Source organism: Pelodiscus sinensis, unplaced genomic scaffold (assembly GCF_049634645.1).
Source record: "Pelodiscus sinensis isolate JC-2024 unplaced genomic scaffold, ASM4963464v1 ctg34, whole genome shotgun sequence".
Taxonomy (NCBI): Eukaryota; Metazoa; Chordata; order Testudines; family Trionychidae; genus Pelodiscus; species Pelodiscus sinensis.
In genome coordinates, this window is record NW_027465849.1 from 4,113,243 (window position 1) to 4,130,023 (window position 16,781).

Consider the following 16,781-nt stretch of genomic DNA (forward strand, 5'->3'; position numbering starts at 1 on the left):
CTCCGACTGCCCGAGTTCTCTTCCAACCCTATGATGATAGCACTCTAGGAATACCTCAAGGAGGAACCAAGTCCCCCCTCCCCCTGGGCCAGAGGAGCCATTGAGCTTCCCCACAGATGAGCAGTGATTTTGTGCCGGCGCAATTAGGTTTTTCTCTTTAGGTGGCAGGGGACTGATTGGTTGGGGAGGGCCATGAGCAGGAATAGAGGCATCTGGAGGGAAAAAAGGGGAAGGAGGGACTTTACGGCAGAGAGGAGAGGAGGAGAGGTATCAACACTTGTCAGTGGATTCCACAGGTTCCATTTGCCTGGTGAGAACAGGGCTTGGATCTGGCTGCTCCCCCCCGGGTCTGCCAGTCCAGTTCATTGTGTCTTGGTTATAAGAGCACCCAGCCTGTATTTTACTGGCAGGATACGTCCCTCGCCAATTCTTAGTCCCTGTCTGAGGAACTCATTGCTATTCAAATAAATAACCCCTCCAACCGGAGGGGTAGGAGCTTGTGGCAAGGCTGGGGCCACCCTTGGGAGTGGTGGGAGAGGTGTAAGCCCTCCCCTGCCTCTCCCTGTGAGCCTTCCCCCAAGCTGGGCTGCTGAGAACAGGCAAGCCAGGAGTCCACTCCAGGAACATACTGCTGAGCCTCTGTACAATCATCAGATCTTTTGTTCCAAGCCACATGGGCATCCTAACGCCTCTCTGGCTTAACCCGCACATGGAATCTGTTCAGAGCAAACCAGTTGTTAGTCACTAATTTCCTACTCTAACAAAGCACTTGACCTGCATCTGACGAAGTGGGTCTTTGCCCACGAAAGCTTATGCTCCAACACTTCAGTTAGTCTATAAGGTGCCACAGGACTCCTCGTCGCACTTGTACAGAGACAGTCTGTTGGAGGCGAAAGGAGGTGAGAGGATGAATTTTTACACTTGTGATTTTATAACGTGCAAGACAAACGAAAGAAATTGTTTTAAAATAAATTTTAAACTCGGGACAGTCTGCCACCGGGTTTCGCAAATGCCTTCTTAAACCCGACTGGCTCTGACAGAGGTTCGATGTCTGCTAATGGCTCTAGCAGGCTGTGTCACATCTAAGGCTGTCCACACGAGTTTTTTTCGGAAAAATGGCTCTTTTTCTGAAAGAACTTCACTTACGTCCACACAGCAATTGCGTTCTTTTGAAAAAGAATTGAAAGAACAGATGGGGGGTTTTTTTCGACATTGGTAAACCTCTTTCTACGGGGAAGAAGCCTTTTTCCAAAAGAGCTCTTTCAGAAAAAGGCGTGTGTGGAAGGGGAAGAGGGAGTTCTTTCGGAAGAAGAGGAAAGAGGAAAAAGCACAGGTGCCCTGGTGGCCACTCCGTCCATAGTACTCAATGCGGGAGAGCATCCATTCAGTGCGAACACTCTCTGTCAAAAAAGCAGATCACTTTTTCGATGTGCTTTGGAAGATCTCTTCCGGAAACGCTTCTTCTGAAAGAAACCTGCAGTGTCGTCGTAGCCCTTAGATCCCCTCCAGAGGCAGCAGAATAAGCGAACAGTTATAAAAATAGGCTTGGGATTTGGCCGTGGGGCAAACTCCTGGGGCCCAGGATCCCTGGGAGGGAGGCTTGGCCCCGACCTTGTCTTGGTCACTTTGAGCAGGGGCTGGGGCATCCCCACTCGGGGGTGCGCCTTCGGGCCGTGGTAGCCCCGCAGTGGTAGGCACCAGGCATGGCCCAGCAGGTGTGAAAGTGGCCTGGAATCCCAGAGGCTGGATTCATTGTAGTGCCAAGGGAGTGAGTGGAGAAAGAACCCCTCCCCCTCACTGTGCTCCCGGCGTGTGCACAAGGCTGCCCCTGCCCACACTCACAGTGAAAGGGCTGGCACCTGGCAGCGCAGAGATGGGGAACCACAAGCTCGTGACCAATCTAGAGCCTGCCTAAGCCCCTCTCCAATTCCAGCTCCAAGCCCAAACCCTGGCAGGGAAAGGGCAGAGTCGGGAGGCTCTAGGAATAAACTCCCTTCCTGCCCCAGAGCCACAGATAAAGGTTCCCACACCCCTTGGGTACCTATCCCCCCCCCCCAGTCCTTCAGCACTGCCACGCACTCCAAGGAGCATGGGGCCTGCTGGCTCAGCCCCCTGGCAGATGCCAGACCTCCCGCTCACAGCCACACGGAGGGAGCGATGCCAGCAGGTTTGGGAGAGCCCGGCTGCCCTGGCAGGGATGGGGGCAGCACCACACGCAGGGGAGACACCCGTTTATTGAGGGCAGAGGAGTTCTGGTACAAACCGGTATGTACAGGGGGCGGGGGGCAGGGCTGAAACAAACAGTCGTAACAAAAAGCCACCCCAGCAGCGAGAGAGGGACCCCCGAGGGGATCCCCGGGTGGGGGGCATTTCCAAGGGGCCGAGCATGGCTCCTGAACGGGGGCGGAGGAATTCCAGCAGGCGGCGCCCCCCTCAGTGTGCACTGGGTGGGGTGAGGTCCCCCAAGGGGAAAGCTGCTCAGTCGCTGTCGCTCGCCTCCTCACTGGAGTCCGAGGCAGCCTCACTGCCGCTCCCACTGGCCTCTTCCTCCTCGGCGTTGGAGCCCTCGCTGCCACTGAGGAAAGGGCTGTGGCCGCCGCGGTGCTGGGTGCCCCCCTCGCTGCCACTCTCCTCGCCGGGGCTGCGCTGCCCGCCCCCCTCGCCGTCGGAGTCCTCGTCGTCGTCGCTGCCGAAGATCTCCTCCTTGTCGCGGGCTGCCCGCTCGTCCTCCTCGCTGGCCTCCGGCGAGCCCTCGCTGGCGCTGCGCCCGCTGGTCGCCCGCTCGCTCTCACTGCCCGAGCGCCCTTCCTCCTCCTCCTCCTCCTCCTCCTCCTCGCTGGCCTCCGGCGAGCCCTCGCTGCCCTTCTCCCGCTCCTCATCTGCAGGGCAAGGCGCAGGCTCAGAGCGGAGCAGGGAAGGGCGGCTGAGGTGGTGTGACAGCGTGGGGAGGGGGAGGGGGCAAGGAAGGGAAGAGACCATACCCTCTTCCCGGGGGAGCGGTGGGGGAGGGGTGCCGGAGGAGAGGGGATCGTGTCGCCCTGCCGGGGAAGGGGCGAAAGAGGAGGGAAAAACAATGGTCCCTCCACTTCCACCCCCCACCCCTGGGGGACAGGAGCCATCCGTGGGGGTGGGATGTGGGGGGAGAACAGGACCAGCCTGTGGGGGAGGCAGGACCCAGGGCTGTCCCTGTAGGTGAAACAGCAAGCCCCCCCCCCCCCAAGCTGAGGTTGTCTGGTGGGAGTGAAGGGGTCACAGAGGGAATGAGGGTGGCATCCGGCAGCAGTTCCAAGGGCGACCGCCAGAGGGTGCTGCGAGCCCTTGTGCAGCCCAAGGGCAGGGAAGGGGACAGCACAGGCTCCTTCTCCCTCAGAGCTACAACTCCCCTTCCCCCGTCCATACCAGAGCCCTGGGCCTCCTTGTCCATCTCCTCCTCCTCTTCCTCCTCCGGCTCGTGATTCTCCAGCTGCGCCTTACGAGCCTCCTGCCAGGGCGGAGAGCCGGATTAGACATGGGCCGGCATGGCACAGCCCTCCAAGGCTGGGGCCCCGCCAGCGCCCCACAGGGCCACTCCTCAGTCAGGGAGAGAGTATCAGGGCTTTCGGGTTCTCTCCCCAGCACCGGGGGGCGGGGGTCTAGTGGGTTAGAGTGCTGGAGGCTGGGAGCCAGGACTCTGGGTTCTCTCCCCAGCACCGGGGGGCGGGGGTCTAGTGGGTTTGAGTGCTGGAGGCTGGGAGCCAGGACTCTGGGTTCTCTCCCCAGCACCGGGGGGCGGGGTCTAGTGGGTTTGAGTGCTGGAGGCTGGGAGCCAGGACTCTGGGTTCTCTCCCCAGCACCGTGGGGCGGGGGTCTAGTGGGTTTGAGTGCTGGAGGCTGGGAGCCAGGACTCTGGGTTCTCTCCCCAGCACCGGGGGGCGGGGGTCTAGTGGGTTTGAGTGCTGGAGGCTGGGAGCCAGGACTCTGGGTTCTCTCCCCAGCACCGGGGGGCGGGGGTCTAGTGGGTTAGAGTGCTGGAGGCTGGGAGCCAGGACTCTGGGTTCTCTCCCCAGCACCGGGGGGCGGGGGTCTAGTGGGTTAGAGTGCTGGAGGCTGGGAGCCAGGACTCTGGGTTCTCTCCCCAGCACCGGGGGGCGGGGGTCTAGTGGGTTAGAGTGCTGGAGGCTGGGAGCCAGGACTCTGGGTTCTCTCCCCAGCACCGTGGGGCGGGGGTCTAGTGGGTTAGAGTGCTGGAGGCTGGGAGCCAGGACTCTGGGTTCTCTCCCCAGCACCGGGGGGCGGGGGTCTAGTGGGTTAGAGTGCTGGAGGCTGGGAGCCAGGACTCTGGGTCTTACTCCCAGATCCCAGCAAAGAGGATGAACACAGAAGGTACATGGGGGGGGCAGATGCATTATCCCTCCCCCCTCCCCAAGGAGAGCCCCCTGCCGCCCCCCCAACCTCAGCTCTTGCCAAACCTGAGCCTCCAGCTCCTTCTCATTCATGTCTCGGTGCTTCACCACCAGCACGGCGTTGGTGCCCGGCTGCACGCCCGCCTTGGCCCTGCGCTTGCTGAGCCGCACCCTGGGGGAAAAGGTGTCATGTCAGAAGGGGCACAGAGCCTCCCCAGCAGCCAGGCCCCCTCTGCCCGTGTGGTGTGGAGCCAACGAGGGGGGACAAGGCCCCGGTGAGGGGGGAGGGGTTAACCCCCAGCCCATGCAGCGTGGAGTCAGGAGGGAGTTGTGGGGGGACTCTCGCACCCAGTGGCAGCATCCATTCAGGAGGCACTGAGGGAGCCCGGCGTGCCCCAGGCTTGGAGTCTCATTAGCAGGAAGCGGTGGAGGGCCAACCCACCTCCATCACCCACCCACAGCCGAGGGCACGCGGCAGGACACGGGCACCCCTGCAGGCTTCCAGCTGCTCCAGGCCGTGGCGTGTCTCTGCCCAGGGCCCGATCCCGCCGTGCCGCCCTGGCTCACTGAGAGGGAAGCGGAGGCCTTGCCTCCCGGCTGTGACCTGAGGCGCCCAGGACTGAGTGGAGTCAGGCTGCCCTGGTCCCTGGCTGCTTGCTCCCGCCTCTGCCTGCTCCAAAGTGGCCTGAGGCACCACAGGACACAGAGCACCCTCTGCCCCCTCCCACCCCCGGCTGCCCGTAGCCCCACTTTGGGAACAAAACAGGCAAGCCGCATGGCCTCTCCCTGCAGCACTGGGGAGGGGGAAAAGCTGCTCACCGCCCCCCCTCACCCCCCACCCCAGGGCTCACTGAGGCAGGCCCGGTTCTCTCCCTCCAGCTGCTGAGGGATTGGGCCGGGCCAAAGCCACGACAGGCCCGGCTAGAGGCCACACGGCTCCTGCCACCATCATGGGAGAGGCTGCATGAGTGGCAGCTCCTGCTGAGCATGTGGGAGAGGGGAAGCCACGTGGCGTATGGCAGAGGGAGGGGCTGCGGGACGCAGGGTGGCGCATGACATCACTCTGGTGTCCTGCAGGAAAAGGTTTTTTTTAAACAGAGAAAGATGTGACTTTGGAATGCTCTGGAAATCGTCCCATGGGAGCGAAGAACGAGTGTGAAAGTCTTCACCAAGGCCCAGATGGTCAAGAAATGGGAACCTTGAAGATAACCAGGAAACACCGAGACTGTGCCCAAGGCTGACTTAAATTGGCAGAATTGACAGAACCCGGGAGACAGGGACCCTCAAGAGCGAGACACAAACAAGAGAGAACAACGGGAAACCTGACAAGAGCCATCAAAGGAGAACTGGGAAACCCGGAGATTAACACCCGGTAAGGGTGAAGGTTTGCAGCATCACACTGCAAAACCCATAGACGCCAACGGGAATTTATACGTATCAAGTGGGGGGCTTTTGCCATTAGACCTTAGACTGGGTTTTGTTTGTCCTGCAAGCCAAGCCTCAGAGGAGCCTCGAATCGCGACCAATAAACCCCAACTCCTCGCTCATGCTCAGTCTTGGCCGATAAGATTGACTTGAGCCACGACAAGCAGGTTGCTGGACGTGCGCGCGCTGCTTTTCAGCCTGTATTTTTAACAAACGGGGCGTGTTGCCTGGCCCCGGAAAAAGATCCAACGCGCCCCCCTCACCTGGTCTCCAGTTCGTTGTAGTAGACGCCATCGCCCTCGCGGAAGATGAAGAAGTAGTTCTCCTCATAGCCCTTGCTGGCTTTATTCTTCACGTTCCAATTGTACTCCCGGGCAATCTTGTAGTCATATCTGGGGAGAGGGGTCGTCAGCATCCCACAGCCCTGCTGCTCCCCTCCCAGGCAGAACAATACCCCCCCCCCCAACATTCCCCAGTACAGCCCCTCCCCTAGCCCCACCGCTCCCCAGCACAGGATATTCCCCACCCCACCCCATGATCTCCCAACCATCTCTCCTCCCCACTGCCCAGCACAGCCCCTCCCCTAACCCTACCGCTCTCCAGCATAGGACCCTCCCAACTGTCTCCCATGCCCCCCATTCCCCAGTACAGGCCCTGTCCTACTTCCCCTGCACACCTCCACTTCCCCGGCCCTACCCTCCACCTCTCCCCGCCCCCTCCCACACTGGCCACATACATGTCTTCAGGCGCATAGTCCATCTCCTCCTCCTGGTCCCGCTTCCGTTTCCGCAGCGTTTCTTCCACAGGCAGGAAATAGGCCACAAACTGGTTCCCTTCCTCGTCCATCATTCCCCTGGGGGGAGGGAGGAGGGAAGAGTTAATGAGTGACACACGTGTGCCAGTGAAAGTATCCCCTGCTTCCTCTCCCCCCCCCCTGCAGCACAGCACCCCCTAGTGCCACACTGGGGTTGGCACTGACTCTTGGGCCTCCCTTCCAAACCAGGGCCCGACAACAGGAGTTTTGTGAGGGCTGAGCCCAGAGGGCAGGGGTCGGGGGGGAGCAACCCATCCTCCCAGAATGCTTGGCAATGCAATGCTGTGTCTCCGAACACGCTGGAGCGCCGCTCTCTATGATGGGCGGGGGTTCTGGGGGCACCCGAACCCAGCCCCATGCAGGGACGGCAGACGTCCTGCTCTTGGGGCCACGGGAAGGGCCTTGCCTAGTGGAGGGGGAGGAATTCTGGGAGGGAGGGGCAGTCTAGGAAAGGGAAGAGTGAGCCCGCATGTCCCCCCAAGGCTGGGGGGCTCAGTGTTACACCTGATCATCGCCTGAGACATCATCTCGAGCGCTGCGGCCCCACTGGTGTCCTTGGGAGCCGGGTCTGAGTCGAAGATGACCTGGGCGCAGGGATTGATCCACATCTGGGGGGGAAGGAGTCAGTTGGTGGATGCAGACATCAACCACCCTCTCCCCAAACACCTTCCTACTCCCCTGCTATGGCATTACAATCATGGCCCCTCCATCAGGAAGGATCCCTCCTGCCTGGACAGCAGCTCCCCCACTCGATCCCCCCCCCCACGGGGAAATCGAGGCACGGTGGGGTGACAGGACATGCGCTGCAGGTCGGCCCCAGGGCTGGGATTAGAAGCCAGGTCTCCTGCCCTGTGACCTGGCGTGCTAACCACTAGGCAGTGTTGCCTGCCCAAATGCTCACTGAGCCCAGATGGGGCACTCAGGACCAGTTCAGCCACTCAGGGCTGCAAAGGAGCAGACAGTGTCATGGCGAGACGCCTCGGAGGTGCCCGCACAGCACCAGCTGGCTGCCGTGGGCCTCAGAACGCCAATGCCGGCGTCAATCCCAGCCCCACCCAGCTTCTGCCTTACCTTGAAGTCTGGGAACACGGGCATGACCTCCATGGGGGTGACGCGAGGCTTGCTGTAGTGCTGGGCGATCTGGGGAGGGAGGAAGCACAGAGACTGAGAGGCTGGCAGAGGTAACCTGAAACACCCATTCTCCCCATGCCCCCTGGGCCTCCCAGCCACTCGACTGGGGGGCTTTCGATGGGCCCTTCACAGCACAGTGCGTTGTGGGGCTCGGGGAGATATTTAAAGAGGCAACTCACTGATTTCTGGGCATCTTCGAACGTCTTCTCGATGGCAGAGATCTGGCTGTCCCGGTCCTTGTAGATCTCCTCCTCGGTGAACTGCTGCTTGACAGACACACCAATCCTGATGGACAGGGGAGACGAGCAGAGTGAGGCCTGCTGGGAAGACACTGCCCCACACTGGATGCAACCTGTCCTGCAATTCTCCCCCCTCAGCCAGGCCCACAAGCGCAAGGCCCATGCTCCCCCTGCTGGATGCAACCAGTCTTGTGCCAGGCTGTGTCTCCCTGGAGAGGGTGGTTGCGCCTTATGGCAGGGGGCACGGCACGTTACAAGAGGAAACCCCCAGTGCGGCAGCTGAGGCACCCTCTTGTGCCCCAGTGTGGTAGCTTCGAACCCTTTTGCAGCTCCTGGGGGAATAGATGTGTTGAAGCAGCAGGGCCCTTGGGGCATGTTCAGCCAGGAGGCCCCCCAATCCTGGCCAGCTCCCCCCTGCCCCGACTCACTTGACCTCTGGCTTCTCGTTGGACACGCCGTAGCGGTTGAATTCGGTGGAGATGTATTCTGTCTTCCTCATCCATGGCACCACTTTGGCATGCTGCTGGGATCTAGGCAGAGGAGAGCAGGAGTGTCATAGCCTTGGAGGGCAGAACTGACTGCCCCCTCTTGATGGAGGGCGTATGGCTGGGGGTGTGTGTCTCTCCTCGGGTATGTCTGAGCAAAGGGAACCGCAGGCTGCAGAGCAGGGCTAGGCGTACTGGTTAGCCTGGGGACTGGAGGGGGTGGGATCTGCAGCCGGGGGGCACCGTATGGTTTGGGAGCAGAGGGAAGAGTTACCTCTTGGAGCTGGTGGGAGCCTGGATCTCCTCCTCCAGCAGTTTCTCATCTGCTGGATCCAGGAGAACTGAAAGAGGCAGAGCAGAATGGGATGGGACCGGTACCTCCCCCCCCAACCCCAATCACATCACCCCCAAAGCTCTGGGCTCGGAAACCATGGAGACCTTTCTGTGAGCAAGATGCTTTGGAGGGGCACTATGAAACCCGATCCCAGGATTCATGGTACAAGAGGGACCCTTGCAATGCACAAGATGCCCTTCCCCAGCATGGACACGCATGAGACACAGCCCGCTCCACCCCCCGTCAGCCTGAGACACAGGTGGTGCCCTTGGATCTGTCGGTGACGCCTGCACGGGCGCCCTGCCCTGACGCTCACCATTTGGGTCGATGCGATACGTGTCAGGGTTGATGAGGTCGATGGTCACACCCAGGTCAGGCTCGGTGAGGAGGTCGTGCTTGTGCTGTTTCTCCAGAGAGGTGGCTTTGTATTGCACAAACCTGGGGGAGGGACAGGTGAAAGGCCAGCCCAAGAGAACCTGTCCTCCTTCCCCATGGCAGCACTGGCATGGGTCAGCCAGGCAGGCCCCGATCCCAGCCCCACTCAGCGGCTGCCACCCCCTCACCTGTTCTGGTCGAAGGGGTATGTGATGAATTTGGGGTCGAAGGGAATATCTGGGAGACTGTTGCAGTATTTCACTCGACACACCACACCCGACCTGGAAGCACAGGGAGAGACCCACACACACGACTGAATCCCGAACTCCTGGATACCTGATCTTCTGCCAGCCAGGGTGGTGGAAAGGGTGCAGGCAGGAGGTGCAATGGGCAGAGGGTGGAGGAAGGGGTCCTGTGCCATGGCTGGAGCCCAGCCAGAATCCCCAACGCCCCACATCAGCAGTGCTCTACGATTGTGCCTAGCTGCCATGAACTGAGTTTGCCAGGTCTAGGTATGTAACAGTGAGGTCGATTAACTGATAAGCAAAAGCTTTTCGGTTAACGTTATAGACTACGTGCGTTTCCCCCCACACTACATCTTTTAGCAGGCTGGCTCATACCAGATTCTGGACCTACCCCTGCTGCGGCTCTGCATTTAAAGTGTATTAGGAGCCAGGTGGGCAGGCAGCCCAGCTCAGTTCAGGTACACACCAGGTCTGGGAGCTCAAACCCGCCCCCCCCTTCCGGACAGGGGATACGGCCACCCCATGCTGCTGCCTCAGAATCAGAGGCAGCAGAGCAGGGTGACAGGCAGCCGGTCCATGAGGGGAGTTGGTTTTTAAACTGGATCCCCACATGGACCAGCTCCCGCCTGACACCCTGCACTGCTGCCTCTGACACAGGGGCAGCAGCATGGAATGGCAGAGGGCTCCTCAAGAGCAGGGTCAGAACGCAATGGCTGTGTGACGGGCCGGCCCCTGACCAGGGGCGAGGGGAGCGGAGCCCCCGCCGGCCGTCACTCTCCCGGGGGCGGGGCGAGCGGAGTCCTCACCGGCGGGGCTCTGCCGGCCGGCCCCAGACCCCCCAGCAACCCCGCAACTCCAGCCGCCGGGGGCGGCAGGCGGGGGCGCTTCCCCCGCGCTTGCGCCGGCAGCTGATGGGTGGCTCCCCCCCCCGCCGGCCCACGCAGGGAAGGCGGGGCCGGGGCGCACGGCAACTGGCGAGGGCCGCCAGCGGGGGCGTGCCCGGAAGGGGCGGGGCCCCGGGCGGCGGCTGGTGCGGCGGGCCAGTTTAAAAGTGCCCGCCGCCGGAGAAGCGGGGCGCAGGCTCCTCGCGGCGGCGGAGGAGCAGCCCCCACCGCAGGACGGAGCGTGAGCGCCCCACAGCCCGGCTGCCGGCCCGGCGCTGGTCCCGGGGCCTCCGGGACAGCCACTGCCCCTGGCGAGCACTCAGCCCCTCGCCAGACGGCAGGAGGACCCCACCGCGCCGAGTCAGGAGGGACCGGGACGGCCAGGAGCGCGCCAGGGCCGGAGAGCTCACCCCCGAGACTCCATCGGAACGTGAGACGCCACAGACCGCGGAGTCGAGGTAGGCGCCAGGGCGACGGGGATCGGCAGGCGGACCCAACGGGAGGGAGGAAGGAGCCCAGGGCAGGGCGCTTCTGGCGGCCGTGGGTGGACGGGCCACAGGGGGGAGAATCCTCACCTCCCTCGTCCACCGTGCCGGGGCGCTAGCGGCCCCGGCGCTCAGGGCCCCGGGCTGGGACCCGGAGAGAGGGCAGGACCGGGTCCCCCTCCCTCCACACGGGGAGCGTCCAGCACCCGACAGCCACACTAACCGACTGGGACCAAACTAGAACCCCGGACTGGGGGAGGAGGACCTAAGGCTAGGGGCTCCGGCCCCATCCCGCTCGGCAGGTACTCACGGCCTGGGGTTCGCTGACCCCCCCTTCTGGCTGGGAGGGGGTGATCGCACCCCGGGGGCCCGGACTCCCCACCGGCGGCCCAGGGACGACACAGGACAAAAGGAGGACCAAAAGGGGTCCGCAGACCCCCCCTCTCGGACCGGGAGGGGGTGATCGCACCCCGAAACCCTCACAGGCTGCCAAACCCAACCCTGGGTAATACAGAATAGTCAAACAACCGATCAGAATTCATGAGGTTAATTGACTATTCAGTTAACCAATATTCAACATCCCTAGTCAGGTCACCAAGTGGGGCAGGACACAAGCAGCCAAAGTAGTTGTTCCCCCCAGGCCTTTGCCAGCCAATCCAAGGTCTTGGTGAGGAAGCTGAAAAGACTGGCCTGGCCCCTCCCTTCTCCCAGGGCATGGCAGTGGGGGTCGGTAATTGTGAGCTGCAGGACAAGGAGGGGCCATACCTCTCAGGCAGGGTCCGGTGAGCATTGGGCCTGTGAGACAGAAATATATAGCAGTAAATAATCACACCACCACCACACTACTTTCCCTTCTGCCCTTTACCCAGCATCTCGATAGCATTACCGCATTCTGCAGATGGGGAAACTGAGGCAAGGAACAGCAGAATGATGGCCAACGTCAGGGGGCAGGAGCTGCCTATAGGTCTGGTCCTGGGAGCCCACCCCAGCCTCTCCAGAGAAACCCTGTCCAGCCTCTCCAGAGAAACCTGGCTGCTTCTCCCCACAAAGAGTGAAACCCCTTCCCCTATCCACAGGAGTCAAGTCAGCAGCATCAACTCTACTGGGCACGTGGGGGAACTGAGGCCAAGAACAGCACCAGGGCCAGGCTCTAACGAGTGAAACTGCTGCTGCTGCTGCCTAGGTGCAGCCACTTCTGAGGTGGGCCACGGCTGTGCAGGAGTAAAGTGGGGGTGAGGTCAGGCCTCTCAGGAGATTGGGAGCCAGCCCTACCCACCACACATAGGAATAAGGAACCCAGGAGTCCAAGCTCCCTCCTCCCAGCCCCCCCATCATCCCTGGCGGGGGGGACCCAGGAGTCTGGGCTCTCAGCCCCCCCCATTTACCCCTGGCGTGGGAGGGGGGACCCAGGAGTCCGGGCTCTCAGCCCCCCCATTAACCCCTGGCGGGGGGGGGGGGAGACCCAGAAGTCCGGGCTCTCAACCCCCCCCATTAACCCCTGGCGGAGGGGGGACCCAGGAGTCCGGGCTCTCAGCCCCCCCCATTAACCCCTGGCGGGGGGGGGGACCCAGGAGTCCGGGCTCTCAGCCCCCCCATTAACCCCTGGCGGGGGGGGGGGACCCAGGAGTCCGGGCTCTCAGTCCCCCCATTAACCCCTGGCGGGGGGGGGACCCAGGAGTCCGGGCTCTCAGTCCCCCCATTAACCCCTGGCGGGGGGGGGACCCAGGAGTCCGGGCTCTCAGCCCCCCCATTAACCCCTGGCGGGGGGGGGGCGGAGACCCAGAAGTCCGGGCTCTCAGCCCCCCCCCATTAACCCCTGGCGGGGGGGGGACCCAGGAGTCCGGGCTCTCAGCCCCCCCATTAACCCCTGGCGGGGGGGGGGACCCAGGAGTCCGGGCTCTCAGCCCCCCCCATTAACCCCTGGCGGAGGGGGGACCCAGGAGTCCGGGCTCTCAGCCCCCCCCCATTAACCCCTGGCGGGGGGGGGAACCCAGGAGTCCGGGCTCTCAGCCCCCCCCATTAACCCCTGGCGGGGGGGGGGGACCCAGGAGTCCGGGCTCTCAGCCCCCCCATTAACCCCTGGCGGGGGGGGGGGACCCAGGAGTCCGGGCTCTCAGCCCCCCCATTAACCCCTGGCGGGGGGGGGGACCCAGGAGTCCGGGCTCTCAGCCCCCCCATTAACCCCTGGCGGGGGGGGACCCAGGAGTCCGGGCTCTCAGCCCCCCCATTAACCCCTGGCGGGGGGGGGGACCCAGGAGTCCGGGCTCTCAGCCCCCCCCATTAACGCCTGGCGGGGGGGGACCCAGGAGTCCGGGCTCTCAGCCCCCCCATTAACCCCTGGCGGGGGGGGACCCAGGAGTCCGGGCTCTCAGCCCCCCCCATTAACCCGTGGCGGGGGGGGACCCAGGAGTCCGGGCTCTCAGCCCCCCCCATTAACCCGTGGCGGGGGGGGACCCAGGAGTCCGGGCTCTCAGCCCCCCCCATTAACCCCTGGCGGGGGGGGACCCAGGAGTCCGGGCTCTCAGCCCCCCCCCCCATTAACCCCTGGCGGGGGGGGGACCCAGGAGTCCGGGCTCTCAGCCCCCCCCATTAACCCCTGGCGGGGGGGGACCCAGGAGTCCGGGCTCTCAGCCCCCCCCATTAACCCCTGGCGGGGGGGGGGGGGGACCCAGGAGTCCGGGCTCTCAGCCCCCCCCATTAACCCCTGGCGGGGGGGGGGGACCCAGGAGTCCGGGCTCTCAGCCCCCCCCCATTAACCCCTGGCGGGGGGGGGGACCCAGGAGTCCGGGCTCTCAGCCCCCCCATTAACCCCTGGCGGGGGGGGGGGGACCCAGGAGTCCGGGCAATCAGCCCCCCCCCATTAACCCCTGGCGGGGGGGGACCCAGGAGTCCGGGCTCTCAGCCCCCCCCCATTAACCCCTGGCGGGGGGGGGGACCCAGGAGTCCGGGCTCTCAGCCCCCCCCATTAACCCCTGGCGGGGGGGGACCCAGGAGTCCGGGCTCTCAGCCCCCCCCATTAACCCCTGGCGGGGGGGGGGGGGGGCCAGGAGTCCGGGCTCTCAGCCCCCCCCATTAACCCCTGGCGGGGGGGGGGGGGACCCAGGAGTCCGGGCTCTCAGCCCCCCCCATTAACCCCTGGCGGGGGGGGGGACCCAGGAGTCTGGGCTCTCAGCCCCCCCCATTAACCCCTGGCGGGGGGGGGGACCCAGGAGTCCGGGCTCTCAGCCCCCCCCATTAGCCCCTGGCGGGGGGGGGGACCCAGGAGTCCGGGCTCTCAGCCCCCCCATTAACCCCTGGCGGGGGGGGACCCACGAGTCCGGGCTCTCAGCCCCCCCATTAACCCCTGGCGGGGGGGGGACCCAGGAGTCCGGGCTCTCAGCCCCCCCCATTAACCCCTGGCGGGGGGGGGGACCCAGGAGTCCGGGCTCTCAGCCCCCCCATTAACCCCTGGCGGGGGGGGGGACCCAGGAGTCCGGGCTCTCAGCCCCCCCCATTAACCCCTGGCGGGGGGGGGACCCAGGAGTCCGGGCTCTCAGCCCCCCCCATTAACCCCTGGCGGGGGGGGACCCAGGAGTCCGGGCTCTCAGCCCCCCCCATTAACCCCTGGCGGGGGGGGGGGGACCCAGGAGTCCGGGCTCTCAGCCCCCCCCATTAACCCCTGGCGGGGGGGGGACCCAGGAGTCCGGGCTCTCAGCCCCCCCATTAACCCCTGGCGGGGGGGGGACCCAGGAGTCCGGGCTCTCAGCCCCCCCCCATTAACCCCTGGCGGGGGGGGACCCAGGAGTCCGGGCTCTCAGCCCCCCCCATTAACCCCTGGCGGGGGGGGGGGGGGACCCAGGAGTCCGGGCTCTCAGCCCCCCCCATTAACCCCTGGCGGGGGGGGACCCAGGAGTCCGGGCTCTCAGCCCCCCCATTAACCCCTGGCGGGGGGGGGGGGACCCAGGAGTCCGGGCTCTCAGCCCCCCCCATTAACCCCTGGCGGGGGGGGGGGACCCAGGAGTCCGGGCTCTCAGCCCCCCCCATTAACCCCTGGCGGGGGGGGGGGGACCCAGGAGTCCGGGCTCTCAGCCCCCCCCCATTAACCCCTGGCGGGGGGGGACCCAGGAGTCCGGGCTCTCAGCCCCCCCCATTAACCCCTGGCGGGGGGGGGACCCAGGAGTCCGGGCTCTCAGCCCCCCCCATTAACCCCTGGCGGGGGGGGGGGGACCCAGGAGTCCGGGCTCTCAGCCCCCCCCATTAACCCCTGGCGGGGGGGGGGACCCAGGAGTCCGGGCTCTCAGCCCCCCCATTAACCCCTTGCGGGGGGGGACCCAGGAGTCCGGGCTCTCAGCCCCCCCCATTAACCCCTGGCGGGGGGGGGACCCAGGAGTCCGGGCTCTCAGCCCCCCCCATTAACCCCTGGCGGGGGGGGGACCCAGGAGTCCAGGCTCTCAGCCCCCCCCATTAACCCCTGGCGGGGGGGGACCCAGGAGTCCGGGCTCTCAGCCCCCCCCATTAACCCCTGGCGGGGGGGGGGGACCCAGGAGTCCGGGCTCTCAGCCCCCCCCATTAACCCCTGGCGGGGGGGGGGACCCAGGAGTCCGGGCTCTCAGCCCCCCCCATTAACCCCTGGCGGGGGGGGACCCAGGAGTCCGGGCTCTCAGCCCCCCCATTAACCCCTGGCGGGGGGGGGGACCCAGGAGTCCGGGCTCTCAGCCCCCCCATTAACCCCTGGCGGGGGGGGGGACCCAGGAGTCCGGGCTCTCAGCCCCCCCCCATTAACCCCTGGCGGGGGGGGGACCCAGGAGTCCGGGCTCTCAGCCCCCCCCCATTAACCCCTGGCAGGGGGGGACCCAGGAGTCCGGGCTCTCAGCCCCCCCATTAACCCCTGGCGGGGGGGGGGGGACCCAGGAGTCCGGGCTCTCAGCCCCCCCCCATTAACCCCTGGCGGGGGGGGACCCAGGAGTCCGGGCTCTCAGCCCCCCCATTAACCCCTGGCGGGGGGGGGGACCCAGGAGTCCGGGCTCTCAGCCCCCCCATTAACCCCTGGCGGGGGGGGGGACCCAGGAGTCCGGGCTCTCAGCCCCCCCCATTAACCCCTGGCGGGGGGGGGACCCAGGAGTCCGGGCTCTCAGCCCCCCCCATTAACCCCTGGCGGGGGGGGACCCAGGAGTCCGGGCTCTCAGCCCCCCCATTAACCCCTGGCGGGGGGGGGGACCCAGGAGTCCGGGCTCTCAGCCCCCCCATTAACCCCTGGCGGGGGGGGACCCAGGAGTCCGGGCTCTCAGCCCCCCCATTAACCCCTGGCGGGGGGGGGGACCCAGGAGTCCGGGCTCTCAGCCCCCCCCATTAACCCCTGGCGGGGGGGGGACCCAGGAGTCCGGGCTCTCAGCCCCCCCCATTAACCCCTGGCGGGGGGGGAGGGACCCCGAAGTGCAGGGCCCCGTGACGTCACGGGGGTGTGACGTCACGGCGGTGACGTGGCCGGGGCGGGCCTACCTGTGTCCCGGCTCCTCCCGCTGCGCCTGGGTCTGGATGGTCGGGGCCATGGCGGCGCCGCTGCCCCGTTCGCTGCCCTCGCGCGGGGCCTGAGGGCGGCAAGGGTGGCCGCGCCCCGCCTGGCGGGGAAGGCGCCCGCCTCCTGCCGAAGAGCTGCGGGAGCAGGAGCGCGATGAGGCGGGGAGGCGAGTCTGCGAGAGCCCGGACCGGCAGGAGCGCTGCGCTGGAGACAGGCACTGAGACAGCCACCTACACAGGGCCTGCTGCCGGGCGGCCTCACAGGAAACACGGCTCGGAGAGGAGCATTTCCGGGGAGAGAGCGGGGCACGCTGGGAGTTGTAGTTCCCAGAACGAGAATGCCCCCTTGTAGGTGTGCATGACGGGAATTGCAGTCCCTATCTCGTGCAGCGCCTCATTCGGGGGGGGGGGGGGGAGCAATGCATGCCGGGAACCGTAGTCCTAACAATGGTGAGGGGGCGACGCATGAATCTTAGTCACTGATGG

At 65.2% G+C, this 16,781-nt stretch overlaps 1 protein-coding gene across 1 annotated transcript; it reads right to left on the reverse strand.

Moving 5' to 3' along the window:
- Positions 1–2,216: 2,216 nt before the first annotated feature.
- On the reverse strand, positions 2,217–16,599 carry PAF1 (PAF1 component of Paf1/RNA polymerase II complex). Its single transcript, XM_075915308.1, has 14 exons — positions 16,278–16,599; positions 11,565–11,594; positions 9,374–9,466; positions 9,127–9,248; positions 8,751–8,817; positions 8,420–8,521; positions 7,932–8,037; positions 7,693–7,761; positions 7,126–7,229; positions 6,544–6,660; positions 6,071–6,199; positions 4,449–4,554; positions 3,400–3,481; positions 2,217–2,879 (listed from the first exon to the last, which is right to left on the reverse strand). Exons 1-14 carry the CDS (start codon positions 16,325–16,327, stop codon positions 2,479–2,481), a joined length of 1,578 nt encoding a protein of 525 aa, XP_075771423.1. The 5' UTR covers positions 16,328–16,599; the 3' UTR covers positions 2,217–2,478.
- Positions 16,600–16,781: the final 182 nt, after the last annotated feature.